Below are 15673 nucleotides of genomic sequence, written 5' to 3' on the forward strand. Positions count from 1 at the left end.
CTCAATTAGTCTACTCTGGTTCTAGGCCCTAGATTGCTTGTTTATTGTATATTGCATTTATAGTGTCCCGCCCCCACCTGTCCCCTCCACCTATTTGTCTTTTCTTTTCATCTAGCAGTGGTGGAGGAAGAGTTATATTGTCTTTGATCTTCACAGACTGGGGCCCAAAAGCCATTCATATTCCACAGTGCCTCGCTTGAGAGCAACATCCTTAAACTTATAAGCAGTGCAATTGCACATACACTGAAGGGATCTGGCGTTTGGCTTTGACTCAATTGCCTGGAGAGGTCCAGGTGGGTAATATGCCCTTCCTTGTAACATCTTATTTAAGCCAATGAGAGATTTGTTTTTTTCTGTGCCAAGAATGCTTCAGTCAAATCCATGTCCTCACAGAAAGATTGGCAGAGTTGGTCTACGCTAGTACACATTAACCCATTTTGACATGAGATCAGATTCTAAAACATGTCTTCTACATCCTGAGTTTTCAGAAAAAGCTATGTTTCAATGTCAGTCGTTCTTCGATTTTTCAAAAATAGCAGACCTACAAGCTCGTAGCTATGAGCTTGTAGATCTGCTTTTTTTCAATAGCTAAAGCATAACATCATCATCATACTATAATTCACCGAATGTGTGTGTGTCCGTGTGTCCGTGTGTGTGTCTGTCAGAAACAGTGCCGTAACTCCTTACTGCCTGCACCAATCGCTCCCACTTTTCACACAGGCATTGACCATATGCATATGGATGGATTTTTTTCGATTTGACACATTAATGATTATTAATTAATTTATTAGTCAATTACAAACGCACCCGGGCGCAGTACCCTTTACGGCCACAAGGGGGGGGGGGGGGTGTAATATCTCACAACGGGTAAGGACTAGTAATGCTAACACCAAAAGGGGTTCCCTCCCAAAATGGGTTAACCCATTCTGAACGGGAACCCATTTTGGTGTCGGCATCATGTTATGCTTTAGCTATCATAGCGCGCCACCGAGTGGCGCGCTACGAGCTTGTAGGTCTGCTATTTTTGAAAAATCGAAGAGCGACTGACATTTTTTTTAATCTGATCTCAGGTCAGAATGGGTTAATCAGACCAGTGTGTGTCCAGTGGAAACCTCGTATGAATCTGATCTCAGGTCAGAATGGGTTAATGATGAAAGACAACAGTGGAGACTGGCGATGGTAAAATAACTTGCCTGACTTGGGACGGGTATGATAGCTGGAGGAGTTGTACGCAGCACATTTAAAACCCGAACATCATATTGAGGGCAATTAAATTCTATTGATTTGCGTTCTTGATTGTTTCAACACAATCCAATCATGATGTGGCCTCACATGGATAACCATGATGTCTCTATTCAATTTGGACGTCAAGCCTCATTAACGATGCCATGATGAGAACAGCTTGACACTAGTACTGTGGTAGAGGGATAAATACAAGATTAACTTCTCCAGGACATGCAGGCCAGCTGTGGCTATGTTGACGATGATGACAAAATAAATGTATCTGTAAATTACAGAACTCTGTGTGCGTGCTAAGCAAGGGATAATGTATGACACGCAGTGTTCATGTTACTTTTAAAAAGTAATTGGTTATAGTTATAGTTGCTAGTCTGAAAAAGTTAATAATACTTGTTAATAAATTGTGAAAGTAACTACTTACTAGTTACTTTACTTTATAAAAAAATAAAGGTTTTAAAAATATATAAGATTTTCCAATTCAGACATTGTTTTCAAGTAAAATAAATTCCTAATTTCACTGGTCCAGTTGTGGTTTGTTTTAAGCTCTACTCTAAAAAACAGGAATAGAACACACGCCAATAGTACAATATCCAAAATCACAGACAATGATATGGATATAATATCTGCCCATGCACAGACAGGCCTAAAGTAATTACCCTATGTTAACCAATCATCATCATTCTCTTTCTCATGTGTTTCACTCTGGGAGCGCACTCAGCGCACCATGTCAGTTTACATGACAGACTCCACCATGTCAGTTTACATGACAGACTCCACCATGTCAGTTTACATGGCAACAATTGTGAAAATAGCCGATCTACAAGTTCACAACAAGCTTGTAGATTGGCTATTTTCACTATTGCCACAATTCAAATGAAATGGCAATGTCAATTGAAATAATATAAATGCTTTTTAACCTTCAGATAATGAACGCATTTAATTTTTCCATCTACACCAAACAAGTGATCTGCAAGCTCACAACACATCACACTGCATAACTGTGTTATTCACATGGAATACACATGTAATTCCCTTTGACCTCATGGGGTCATTGAGGGAGTCACCAAGCTAGATGTGACTGTAATGCCCCTGACCAATGAGTAGTGGTCAGGGTGGGCTACATGGGGGGGGGGACCCCTTAATTTAGGCGTTTCGCCAATAGCGTCCAGGAGGGATTACCCTCCAATACGCCTCAACCCCGCTCGCGAGACACGAGACAGCAGTGTGCATTCTGTTGTGACTGTATATTATTAAACTGCATGGGTCTGGACTCCGGAGCTTAAACAACATGTAGGCTACATCCTCCCAGCTCCCAGCCTTTACTCTGGCTGGCGGCTGCCGTAAGTGCCGTGCCCCGGTGCCCGATGCTGCTGAGTGCGGGGACTGTGGGAGCATACATTATAACGGGAGGAGGTGATTTCCACCCGGCCGCTGTTACTACTTTGCTGGGCCAAATTGATTCACATGTTGCTCACATTTTACAGGTTAATTGGGCAGAATCGTCCCGAGAAATCGCCTAATAAAAATATTCGGCGATTGGATTCATATATTCGCGATTGACGATGTATTCGTATCGTCACCCAACCCTACTGTATTATTAAATAAACTGCATGGAGAGGCAACACATGGCCCTTTTCCCCTCTGTATTATTTATAACACATGGCCCTTTTCCCCTCTGTATTATTTACAACACATGGCCCTTTCCCCCTCTGTATTATTTATAACACATGGCCCTTTTCCCCTCTGTATTATTTATAACACATGGCCCTTTTCCCCTCTGTATTATTTACAACACATGGCCCTTTTCCCCTCTGTATTATTTATAACACATGGCCCTTTCCCCCTCTGTATTATTTATAACACATGGCCCTTTTCCCCTCTGTATTATTTATAACACATGGCCCTTTTCCCCTCTGTATTATTTATAACACATGGCCCTTTTCCCCTCTGTATTATTTACAACACATGGCCCTTTTCCCCTCTGTATTATTTACAACACATGGCCCTTTCCCCCTCTGTATTATTTACAACACATGGCCCTCTGTATTATTTGAGCAGGGCATCCATGCAGGTATGTGCGTGCAGATCCCTCCTAATGGGGGGGATGAGGACAAATAAAAAGTTTTCAATATGGAAAGCAGGACCATTGCACACCTCATTGATTCCATTTTATGATCCAGTAATGGCCCTGCCGCAATTTGTTTGCTTTCCACCGTCCCAAGATTGTGGCCAACTGCTCTATTCTTCCTCGCGTAACGGTTAAGTGCAAGATAATTGAACACGCATAGTTTATGTCAAAGAGCTCACATTACTGTTGGCAGTATTTATTGCCAAGTGTATGTATATATATATATATATATGGGTGGCGTGTGCCTGTGATACATTGTATACATATATAAATATTGTTTTAATGTGGCTAAATTAGATTTTTTGCATTTATCCCACTATTCTGAATCTGTGAGTGAAAGGCAGATGAGATAATATCACTAAATTGGTGCCATGGTACATTTCAGCTTTGAAAATGGATGTGGAAGATTATTCATTTTTTTGTTCTGGAATAAGCATAAGGATAAGCATAATAAGCACAAGCTCATAGGAGCTTGTAGCTCTGCTATTTTTGAAAAATCGACTGAAATAGAAACATGGCTTTTTCAGAAAACTGTCTGGATGTAGAAGACATTTTTAGAATCTGATCTCAGGTCAAAGTGTGTTAAAATCTATTAACTAAAGCTAAAGCCCAAACCACACCACTTGCAAGAAAATGGTTCTAAGGTACAACCGCACCAATCAGAGCATGTGAGCGGAGCGGAGCGGCCGATAATTCCGCTCTTCGCTCTCGACGGCTTTTGTTACGCTCGCTCCTCGCTCGCTCAGCGCTCACCTTCATTTACGCATGGAGCGCTCCCCGCTCCGTGCTTGCTCCGAGGCTACACTCAGATGCCCGCTCCGCTCAGCAGAAAGAAATGACGGGGGAAAAATAAAATTCTGTTTTCCTGAAATTGGCTAATTAAACCTGAAGGCCTTCATTTCAGACCGCATGTTGCAGCAACATGCAGTCTTTTTTGGAGCATGAGCATGAGCATGATAAATTAGCCGTGCCGTGTGCATTGAGTGGCTCGGAGCGGAGGACAGTTCTCGCTCCGGAAGTCAATCTGACACATTTAAAAACCCGCTCCGCGCTCACGTCAAAATCCCCCCGCTCCGCTCCTCGCTCCGCTCCGCTCACATGCTCTGGCACCAATGCAACTCCTTGCAACTGCCATTGGGGATAATGGTTGCAAGTAGTTGCATGTTGCAAGGAGTTACATTGCGAATCATCGGTGTGGAATGGGTTTAAGTGAGGGCGTATTATTTGATTTAAAAACAACAAAACAATTTCTTGGCACTCAAAGACAAAATGTGAATGGCAAGTTGGCAACACGGAAATGTGTGTGGAGGAATTAATTGACAAAATGGATTAAAATATGCAAAATATGTATGCAAAAAGGAAAAGGACCACCTCCAACAACCTGCAAATGTGTTGGTTGTTCTGCCTTACATTTCAGCTTTGAAAACGGATGTGGAAGATTATTCTTTTTTTTGTTGTGGAATATACGCACACACGCACGCACGCACGCACGCACGCACGCACGCACGCACGCACGCACGCACGCACACACACACACACACACACACACACACACACACACACACACACACACACTCACAGTGACACAGACACACGGCCAACACAGACAGGCACACACACACACACACACACACAAACAAACTTATTTTTCTGGCAGTCCATCGATGTCAAAGATGACGTGGGTAGCTTCCTTAATGCTTACGAGTTTGCTCGTACAAATTATATTCTTGTTTTATCTTCATCTTCCAGGCAGCATTTGTCAAAAGCCATCGGTGACACCCCTCCACTGTTCCCAGAAACGCCGCCAGCAACAGCCGTCGGTTGCAGAACGTCAAGTCAGAGGGACACCCCCAAGAAGGACGGCTCCATTCTCAGTCACTTTTCCAAAAAGCCTCCCAAACCCCTCGACACTACAAAGCGTCCCAGACCCCTCGACACTACAAAGCGTCCCAGACCCCTCGACACTACAAAGCGTCCCAGACCCCTCGACACTACAAAGCGTCCCAGACCCCTCGACACTACAAAGCGTCCCAGACCCCTCGACACTACAAAGCGTCCCAGACCCCTCGACACTACAGACGCGCAGCAGTCTTCTCCCGCTGCCTCCCGTGTTCCGCAGGGTAACGAGAAAACGCACCTGCATACACAAAGTGCTCCACCTACTCTCACCGCAGAGCAGCCAATGGCATCAGAGGTTGTATGCGCTCCCACTGCAGAGCAGCCAATGGCATCGGAGCTTGTACGCGCTCCCAAGCGGAAGTTTATTAAGTTGGAGAACCTGGACATGGACTACCCGATCTCAGCCCCACAACCGTCCGATGCCGAGACCTTCTCTCCAACAGAACCTTCTCAACAGACCTTCTCTCCAACAGAACCTTCTCAACAGACCTTCTCTCCATCAGAAGACAAGAAGCCGGTGATTAAAGGTGAATTAATTAATGTGCTGCCTACCGAGACGGGGGTGCATATTGGGCCATTAACCCATTCTATGAGCTTGTAGATCTGCTATTTTTCAATAGCTAAATTATAACATGTTTAAAACACCAAAAGGGGTTCCCGCCCAAAAATGGGTTAAACCTCAGTGTATTCATCTGCGTGAGAGAGCAAAAACAAAAGTTAAATATTCAGAAAATATGGAGGATCCGGTTCATAAGAGTTTTGTATTTTGTCACGTGTGATCCATTAAATTCTGGGCGGGAACCCCTTTTGGTGTTGGCATTATGTTATGCTTTAGCTATTGAAAAATAGCAGATCTACAAGCTCATAGCACGCCACCGAGTGGCGTGCTACGAGCTTGTAGGTCTGCTATTTATTTTAAATCAAAAATCGACTGACATAGAAACATAGCTTTTTCAGACATTTTTAGAATCTGATCTCAGGTCAAAGTGGGTTAAAAGCTATTAACTAAAGCTAAAGCCCAAACCACACCACTTGCAAGAAAACCGTTCTAAGGTACAACCGCACCAATGCAACTCCTTGCAACTGCCATTGGGGATAATGGTTGCAAGTAGTTGCATGTTGCAAGGAGTTACATTGCGAATCATCGGTGTGGAATGGGTTTAAGTGAGGGCGTATTATTTGATTTAAAAACAACAAAACAATTTCTTGGCACTCAAAGACAAAATGTGAATGGCAACACGGAAATGTGTGTGGAGGAATTAATTGACAAAATGGATTAAAATATGCAAAATATGTATGCAAAAAGGAAAAGGACCACCTCCAACAACCTGGTTGTTCTGCCTTAACAATACTCTTACCATACAGATTGCATTCAAATAATGTTTTATTCATTCAAATACGTCCTGGATTAAATATTCGAGTTTACATTTTATATTTTATTGCTGTTGAGTGGTCGGTGATGAGTGCTGTGTGAGGTGATGCATTTATTACATTTAATTGGTATTTTATTTTGTCTTTTCCTTTGTACTCAGTGGAGTGCCCTGTGTGTTCTATAGGCATCGCTTCAAACGTCATCAACAAACACTTGGACACGTGCCTCGCCAGCGGACCCAAGAAGAATAGCTTAAGGAGGTACTGAAAGGAAGCACTTAAACTTAGTTAGGCATTAGCAGATGCTAATGTAAGATCGGACTTGGTGACAAGTGCCAAACAAACAGGGTAAACGTTGAAGTAATTAAGAGTGCAAAGGAAATTAAAATGGGCTGCCACGGGTTCGGTCGCCCCAATTCCATCTGCATAGTGAGTAACAGGTACGGTCGCCCCAATTCCATCTGCATAGTGAGTAACAGGTACGGTCGCCCCAATTCCATCTGCATAGTGAGTAACGGGTACGGTCGCCCCAATTCCATCTGCATAGTGAGTAACGGGTACGGTCGCCCCAATTCCATCTGCATAGTGAGTAACAGGTACGGTCGCCCCAATTCCATCTGCATAGTGAGTAACAGGTACGGTCGCCCCAATTCCATCTGCATAGTGAGTAACAGGTTCGGTCGCCCCAATTCCATCTGCATAGTGAGTAACAGGTTTGGTCGCCCCAATTCCATCTGCATAGTGAGTAACAGGTACGGTCGCCCCAATTCCATCCGCATAGTGAGTAACAGGTATGGTCGCCCCAATTCCATCTGCATAGTGAGTAACAGGTACGGTCGCCCCAATTCCATCTGCATAGTGAGTAACAGGTACGGTCGCCCCAATTCCATCTGCATAGTGAGTAACAGGTACGGTCGCCCCAATTCCATCTGCATAGTGAGTAACGGGTACGGTCGCCCCAATTCCATCTGCATAGTGAGTAACAGGTACGGTCGCCCCAATTCCATCTGCATAGTGGGTAACAGGTACGGTCGCCCCAATTCCATCTGCATAGTGGGTAACGGGTTCGGTCGCCCCAATTCCATCGGCATAGTGAGTAACGGGTACGGTCGCCCCAATTCCATCGGCATAGTGAGTAACAGGTACGGTCGCCCCAATTCCATCTGCATAGTGAGTAACAGGTACGGTCGCCCCAATTCCATCTGCATAGTGAGTAACAGGTACGGTCGCCCCAATTCCATCTGCATAGTGAGTAACAGGTACGGTCGCCCCAATTCCATCTGCATAGTGAGTAACAGGTACGGTCGCCCCAATTCCATCGGCATAGTGAGTAACAGGTACGGTCGCCCCAATTCCATCGGCATAGTGAGTAACAGGTACGGTCGCCCCAATTCCATCGGCATAGTGAGTAACGGGTACGGTCGCCACAATTCTATTTCGCCCCAGCTTTTTTCCGCTGACCTCACGCCGACAGCTCGGTGTGGTGGTTCTTGTATTCTTTATTTTGTTTTACTGAGAATAAGGTTAGAAATAAGTTTAGGGTTAAGCATAGTTTTACTGGGGTTAAGTTTAGGTATAGGGTTAGGTTTAGGCATAGTTTTACTGGGGTTAAGTTTATGGATAGGGTTAGGTTTAGGCATAGTTTTACTTGGGTTAAGTTTATGGATAGGGTTAGGTTTAGGCATAGTTTTACTGGGGTTAAGATAAGGAATAGGGTTAGGTTTAGGCATAGTTTTACTGGGGTTAAGTTTAGGAATAGGGTTTAGGCATTTTTTTACTGGGGTTAAGTTTAGGAATAGGGTTAGGTTTAGGCATCGTTTTACTGAGGTTAAGGTTAAGAATAAGTTATCCGTTTAAGCATAATTTACTTGGATTATTTTAGGAATGCCAGGCCGCGCTGTTCCGCCGGCTGTACGCCCGGGGCGAGTTGGTAAAGGGGCGAGTTGTTTTGTATTCTCATAGTGTAGCTAGCATCTACCTAAATGTGCATACAGAACCAATGTGTGAGGTATAGTTTTTAGACTGCAGCAAAAAAAGAAAAGGCGGAGTAAGTCGGTGCTGACTGATGTGATGGGTGAAGGTCATTCATTCCACGTCTTCGGAGCCAGGAGGAGGGAGAGGAGTTTAGTCACTGACGAGACCTAAAGCCAGGAGGAGGGAGAGGAGTTTAGTCACTGACGAGACCTAAAGCCAGGAGGAGGGAGAGGAGTTTAGTCACTGACGAGACCTAAAGCCGAAGTGAGAAGCTGAACGCAGAGGGATGGGGAGACATAAAGATGAGGTTGAGGAAGTTGAGGGATGTTGAATACCACGCATTCTGGATCTGTGGTTTGTTTTTCCATTTTGGTGTTGCATGTAATACTTTAGCTATTGAAAAATAGCAGATCTACAAGCTCATAGCGCGGCACCGAGTGCCGCGCTAAGATCTTGTAGATCTGCTAGTTTTGAAAGACTGTGAAAATGTGGCGCAAATCTTGGAAAATATATTCTTTCAGAGCGAACATTTTTAACTCAAATCTTTGCTTCTGGGGAGGTCCCTGGAACAACATATTTTCAGATGGGGGTCGGCAGCCAAATATACATATAATTTTGGGGTCCTTGACATAAAATATTGAGCACCACTGATATAGAAACATAAGGTTTTTCAGAAAAACTGATTTAGAAGACTTTTTTATTTATTTCGACGTCAGGCCTAAATGGGTTAAGACTCGATGGCAACAGTTGGAGAGAAACGGGAAATGACAAGGGGCTGAAAGATGGGTATGAACGTACAGTACCAGCCACTTTGCTTGTTAACGTTTGTTCCCCTGATGAAGATACTTATCTGAGGGCAGTGCTGTAAACTAAGTATAATTTGAGGTATTTACTTTAGTATTTACAATTTTCGATACTTGCCCAATACATCTCAGAGGAAAATATTGTACATTTACTCCACTACTAATTCTATGAAAAGTTACTTGATTTTGGTGATTTAAAAACACACTAACCACTTCAGCAGCCCTACTGTACATGGATTTGTTTTTACGTCCAGGACAGGCTTCAGACGTGCCTCCTCAGGAGACTTGGCTCAGCTCTGAACCCATTTGTTTTGGCGTTAGGAACCCGCTGCGGGTCTGGGCCGTGGCCAGGTATGGCCCGACGGCCCCCCCATCTCTCTCCCCATTTCCTGTCAGCCTACTGTCTATCCCTCCATAAGAAATAGAGGTGAAAGCCTAAAACGACTGCCTTTTTGCTTACTTACTATTTGTGATAGTTCTTGACGTTCACACAATGGCCATTTTGCTCTCGCCTCGCCTTGATGGGGTCATAGGTGTAGCGGACCCAGCTGGCCATGAAAAAGGTTGAAGACAATAATCAATAAACGCATCAAATATCAGCAACACACATTCCCATAAACCATAATTACATAACCAATAAAACCTAAAACTACCGTATCAAAATGCAACATGAAAATAAACCTCAAAATAAGACGCTCAGACCAAATATAAAGTCACCTTGTACCCTTTCCAGCTGGGTGCTAAAGTGGCATGTGCTTCACTGCTTGGCATCCATTCGTTCCAATAAAGTTTGGCCATCCGTCTCTCCGTTCCTTAGGCTTTTTCCTCTTAAGCCCTTTCCATCCGGTGACGGTCCATGGTCCACAAACCATTTGAACACTTCTGTTCTGTTACTCTGCTGCCATAGTGTCCCTTCCTCAACCTGAGGCAGCATTTAAACCCCAGTACCACAGCCCAGCCTAATTCCCCATCACCAGATTCTCTGCAGCTGGCCCAATTATCATGACAAGATAGAGCTCCACGTTTTTGCATACTGTATACCCCCAAGAAAAACACCTTCACATTAAAAGTCTCGACTGCGGGTCCGTTACAATAGGGGTGTATGACAGGTGCAAAATGACTGCGGTGTGAATATGGTCAATGTACATATGTGCCGTTTTTTAAGAACGTCACATGTCCTGCCATTGGCAATTCAGTAGATTGTCGGAAACGGAACATCGTCAGTGAGAAAGTTGGGCATGTGCCAAGGTGTTAATATGTTAATTCTATTCAGATACCCTGAATAAATACCGAAAGCGATCCTGAAAGCTTGAAGAGTTGTAATTAGGGCTGCGAATCTTTAGGTGTCCCACGATTCGATTCGATTCCGATTCTTGGGGTGACGATTCGATTCAAAAACGATCTTTTCGATTTTTCCGATTCTCGATTCAAAAAAGATTTTTTTTCGATTCTAAAGCAGTTTTTTTATTTTTATTAAAAACAATTAAATAGAATTTTAGCATGATCTACTCCAGTCTTCTGGCATGAAAGCAGAGTACATTTAGTAAAAAGCTTGTATAATTGTAAAGGTTTTATCAACTGAATGATTTAAACACACAAAGGTTAAATCCAAGAGTAAGAACATGTCTCATTTATTTAGCTTGCACAAATTTGAACCAGTACAAAAGTTAAAAAATCTCTTCTCACTCAATACCAGAACAATACATTAGTATTAAAACAGGTGTAAAATAAATACAATTGGCAGGCTTAGCTTAGCTGGTAGTAAATGCACTATGCAGAAACCCAGGCCATAATGCATTGCATGCACAGGTACATTAAATGTACCTGTGCATGCAATGCATTATGGCCTTTTTTTTCTTCTTTTTTTTTCTTGCACAAATTTTGTGCAAGAAAAAAAAAAAAAAAAAAAGAAGGAAAATGAGAATCGATTCTGAATCGGACGGCATTAGAATCGTGATTCTAACTCGAATCGATTTTTTTTGATAGGCCTAGTTGTAATGGCACATCTGTAGGCAAGGGAAACAAAGGTTGTAAATGTTGTCATTAAGATGTCACTATGGATTAAGTCCCACTGGAATAAAGTCACAGGATACATTCATAGGACATTATTTCAGATTCCGTAGTGTTGATGATTATATTGTATATTATTGGAATCTGTTTCAGAAAGTAGCTTGCCAGTAGCACATCATTATATCAACTTGAGTATACTCTGTTAATTCTCACTAAGACTGATGAGTTTTTTATCATTATTCATAACTAAAATGTTTTGGATGTTTAAAATATTCCACGTCTTGAATCCCTCCAATATTTTTCCAGTATCAAGACTTAATAAAATTGCTTGATTGTATAGTCCATGACAGATGTCTTGACGCATTAACCCATTTTTGGTGTTAGCTTTATGTTATGTTTTAGCTAAAAAAAAAAAAATCGAAGAACGACTGACATAGAAACATAGCTTTTTCAGAAAACTGTCAGGATGTAGAAGACAATATTAGAATCTGATCTCAGGTCAAAATGGGTTAAATAACATATATTTTCATTCATCTCGTTAAGAGGCTGTCTGTGGTGAATTTTTCACGAAGATTAATACACATACTTTGTCAATTTGCGGTTCTGGTGATGATTGGGCATGTTTGTGTAAAGGCACAGCACACTTGATCTACAGTGGACCTTGATGTCATAATGATGGATTGCGTAAGTTTCTGCTCCCTTAAACTCTCTCTAGAGGAAGGCATCATTCCAGACGAGACAGCACGGAGAGAAGTTCTATGCTTCCACCTCGCGTAGTGCGTTTTATTCTCCTCTTGGACTGTATAAGTGAAAAATGGACCAGAGAGAGAGAGAGAGAGAGGCAGGCCAATCTTAGACAACCCAAGTGTCTAGTGGGTTTATTATATGATATGCCCTGACTGACGAGTAGCAGTAGAATTACTTGAAGTACGACTTTTAATATCGGAGGTGAAAAGTACGTTTACATTTATTTATTATTGTACTCTCAGTAAAAGGATGTTCACTGGGGCTTTTAAACAGAGAAATGTTTCCAGTCAAAACATTTCATCGTTTTCCTTTCTTCTTTTTTTTTTAAGTCAAAACTTTTGACTTAAAAAAAGAGAGGAAAAGGATGACCACAACAGGACCACAATGGAAACAAGCACCCAGCAAGTTTTGTGTTCTGCTTTTAACAACGTTTGTAAACCTGAACCCATACCTCTGTTACAATCTGCAAATTGTTAAAAGTATTCAATCAATGAATACAATGTTTGTATACTCGGCCTGTGTCTCAGAACCCGTCTAGAATGTTTCTATTGCATTCTTTTTGTATTAATGCTTTACAGGAATACCTGCAGTTTCTATTGGTGTCACTGGTTGGTACCAATATTATCTTGAGCGTTAGTGAGGACCAATTATGAAGATAGGTTGAAAATGGATTAAGTCGCCGTTTAATTAACATTCCAGAACTGTTTAATACTATAATAATCATGATGGCCTATACGTACTGTTCTGATCTGGGTTCAAACGGGTTGGTTTATTACAAACGTTATCAATGTGGCTATGATGTTAAAAGTTATTTTTAGATTAAAGACTAATTATAAGGGTTGGATCAAGCAGATAAATTTAACCCATTTTGTGGGGGACCCCTTTTTGGTGTTTTAAACATTGTTATAATTTAGCTATTGAAAAATAGCAGACCTAGGTCTGCTATTTTTGAAAAATCGTGAAAATATCTATTTCAGATTTTATTGTCTCCACCAGGCCGAAGGCATGGGGGGAGAGTATGTTTTGCACTCCGTCCGTCCGTGTGTCCGTCCGTCCGTGAGCAGCTAATCTCGGCCACCGTTAACCCGGTCGATGCCAAATTCTGCGCACACACTCCCTGGATGCCAACGATGAACCTCTGCCCCAAACTTTCCACAACTTTATAGCGCCACCAGGAGGCCGCTTTGTGCAAAACAAGTTTTTGCACAGTACACCTACAGATTTTGTCCAAACATCACGCAAATTGGTACACAGTCTCTCTAGAGCCATTCAACGAAACCGGTCTTTCACATTTCTCACACTCCATCCTGATTGGTTAACATTGGCTTCCAAAGTTCACAGGAGTGCTCAGTTTCAAACAAAATGCTGCAAATCATGAACACATCGCGTGATTTCCGTGAAATTGTGCACACACATTCCCACTAGGCCGAGGACGAAATGCCACATGAACAATTTCAACTCAGCCTCAAGGTGGCGCTATAACTGGCCGAAAAGTGTTTTTACCTCTAACTGCACGGATCTGTGGTTAACTTTCTATGCCAACTCCCTAGAGGCCAAGGAAAAACCTTTGCCTGGAATTTTTCACATATGCTCTTTATAGCGCCACCAGGAGGCCGACATATGTAAAACACATTTTCTATTATTACTCCTTCAGATTTTATCCAAATTTCACGCAAATCGGTACACATGATCTCCATAGTCATGTGATCAATATATTCTCATATTCCATCCTGATTGGCCACAATTGGCTCCTACAGTTTTCAGGAGTAGCCCGCTTTGTACAAATCGCCACAACTCCTCAACGCAGCGTCCGATTGCGATGAAACTGTGCACGCATATTCCCACTAGGCTGAGGAAGAATCCTGGTGGAGACCTGTGCCCAGAAGGGCACTTTTTCTAGTTTTATTTTATTTTGAGGTCAGGCCTAAATGGGTTAACCCATTCTGAACGGGAACCCGTTTTGGTGTTGGCATCATGTTATGCTTTAGCTATTGAAAAATAGCAGATCTACAAGCTCATAGCGCGCCACCGAGTGGCGCGCTATGAGCTTGTAGATCTGCCATTTTTGAAAGATCGAAGAACGACTGACATTTTTTAGAATCTGATCTCAGGTCAGAATGGGTTCATCAGACCAGTGTGTGTCCAGTGGAAAACCTCGTATGAATCTGATCTCAGGTCAGAACGGGTTAAAGCTACTACCATGTTCTCTTGCGGTTGCGCAAATGACAGCGATGGCTTCGTTCAGACCACAGGCCAATTCCATTTGTTTTCCAGCCGTTTCAAAAAGCCCTGTAGCGTATTCTGTGAAGTCGGGATTTGACTTTGAAATCAAATTCGACACACCCCTTTCTGTTGCAGTTCTGGAGGTCCTAGCATGCGTCCGATGGGGAAGCTAGTCTACCACCTCCTTTCCCTGCAGAAGCTGAAGAAAAAGCTGAAGGAGTGCCACCTCTCTGTCGACGGCTCTCGGGAACAGCTGGAGAGAAAGCACAAGGAGTTTGTCCACATGTTCAACGCCCAGTGCGACTCGCTCACTCCCAAATCAGGTAGGAGCTCTCCCTTAGGTCCGCAGCTAGGGGGTGCAAAAGGGTGAACTCTGCATTTACCTGTCCTGCCTACGGCCACGTTGGATTCTGCTCCAACAAGGGGTTAAATTAGTTTCGCTCCTATGCCACTAACATGTGGAAAGCCCTACCAACAGCTGTTTGGTGTTAGCATCATGTTATGCTTTAGCTATTGAAAAATAGCAGATCTACAAGCTCATAGCGTGCCACCGAGTGGCGCGCTAAGAGCTTGTAGGTCTGCTATTTTTGAAAAAAATCGAAGAACGACATTTTTAGAATCTGATCTCAGGTCAGAATGGGTTAATCAGACCAGTGTGTGTCCAGTGGAAACCTTATATGAATCTGATCTCAGGTCAGAATGGGTTAATCAGACCAGTGTGTGTCCAGTGGAAACCTCGTATGAATCTGATCTCAGGTCAGAATGGGTTAAGACGGCCCAGGCCGTAGCGTAACGGTCTAGGCACCGGACTGGTAATCCAGTCGCAGTGTGCCGCGGGTTCGACTCCCGGACCCGACACGGCCTTTACTGCATGTCATCCCCCCATCTCTCTCCCGTTTCCTGTCAGCCTACTGTCTGTCCCTTCAAAAATCAATAAAAGGCGTAAGCCGCAAAAAAAAAAGAATGGGTTAAGACATGCAAATCCCCTGACTCCTTCAGAACCGCTCTCAAAGAGCCGCTGCTATAGAGAGTATGCACATGCATGATTTTCCCATCAGGACACGCCCCCCTCATCTAGACTGAGTGGCAAAACATTGAGCAGCATGGAGTGTTGGAGTTTGGAAGCGCTCGTTGGAAATCACTCAACCGTCCTGCGTAGCGTACCACCTGTTTCTAAATGTCACATAATGCAGGAGGCAGCAAAATGTTAGTGTTATTGAAAACAAGCACTTCCAAACTCTGACACTTAGAAAAATAATCAAATGCAGGGCATTTCTTT

The 15673-nt window shown here is 43.0% G+C and overlaps 1 protein-coding gene across 1 annotated transcript in view; it reads left to right on the top strand.

The window, feature by feature from the left end:
* rad18 (RAD18 E3 ubiquitin protein ligase) overlaps positions 1–15673 on the top strand; it is a 79840-nt gene that overhangs the window by 21255 nt on the left and 42912 nt on the right. Inside the window, exons 5-7 of the mRNA XM_083772287.1 lie at positions 5117–5793; positions 6799–6898; positions 14530–14717. Coding sequence (XP_083628413.1) covers positions 5117–5793; positions 6799–6898; positions 14530–14717 — 965 coding nt within the window. The remainder of the gene's footprint in view (positions 1–5116; positions 5794–6798; positions 6899–14529; positions 14718–15673) is intronic.

This window comes from Protomyctophum parallelum, assembly GCF_964188405.1.
Source record: "Protomyctophum parallelum genome assembly, chromosome: 8".
Lineage (NCBI taxonomy): Eukaryota > Metazoa > Chordata > Actinopteri > Myctophiformes > Myctophidae > Protomyctophum > Protomyctophum parallelum.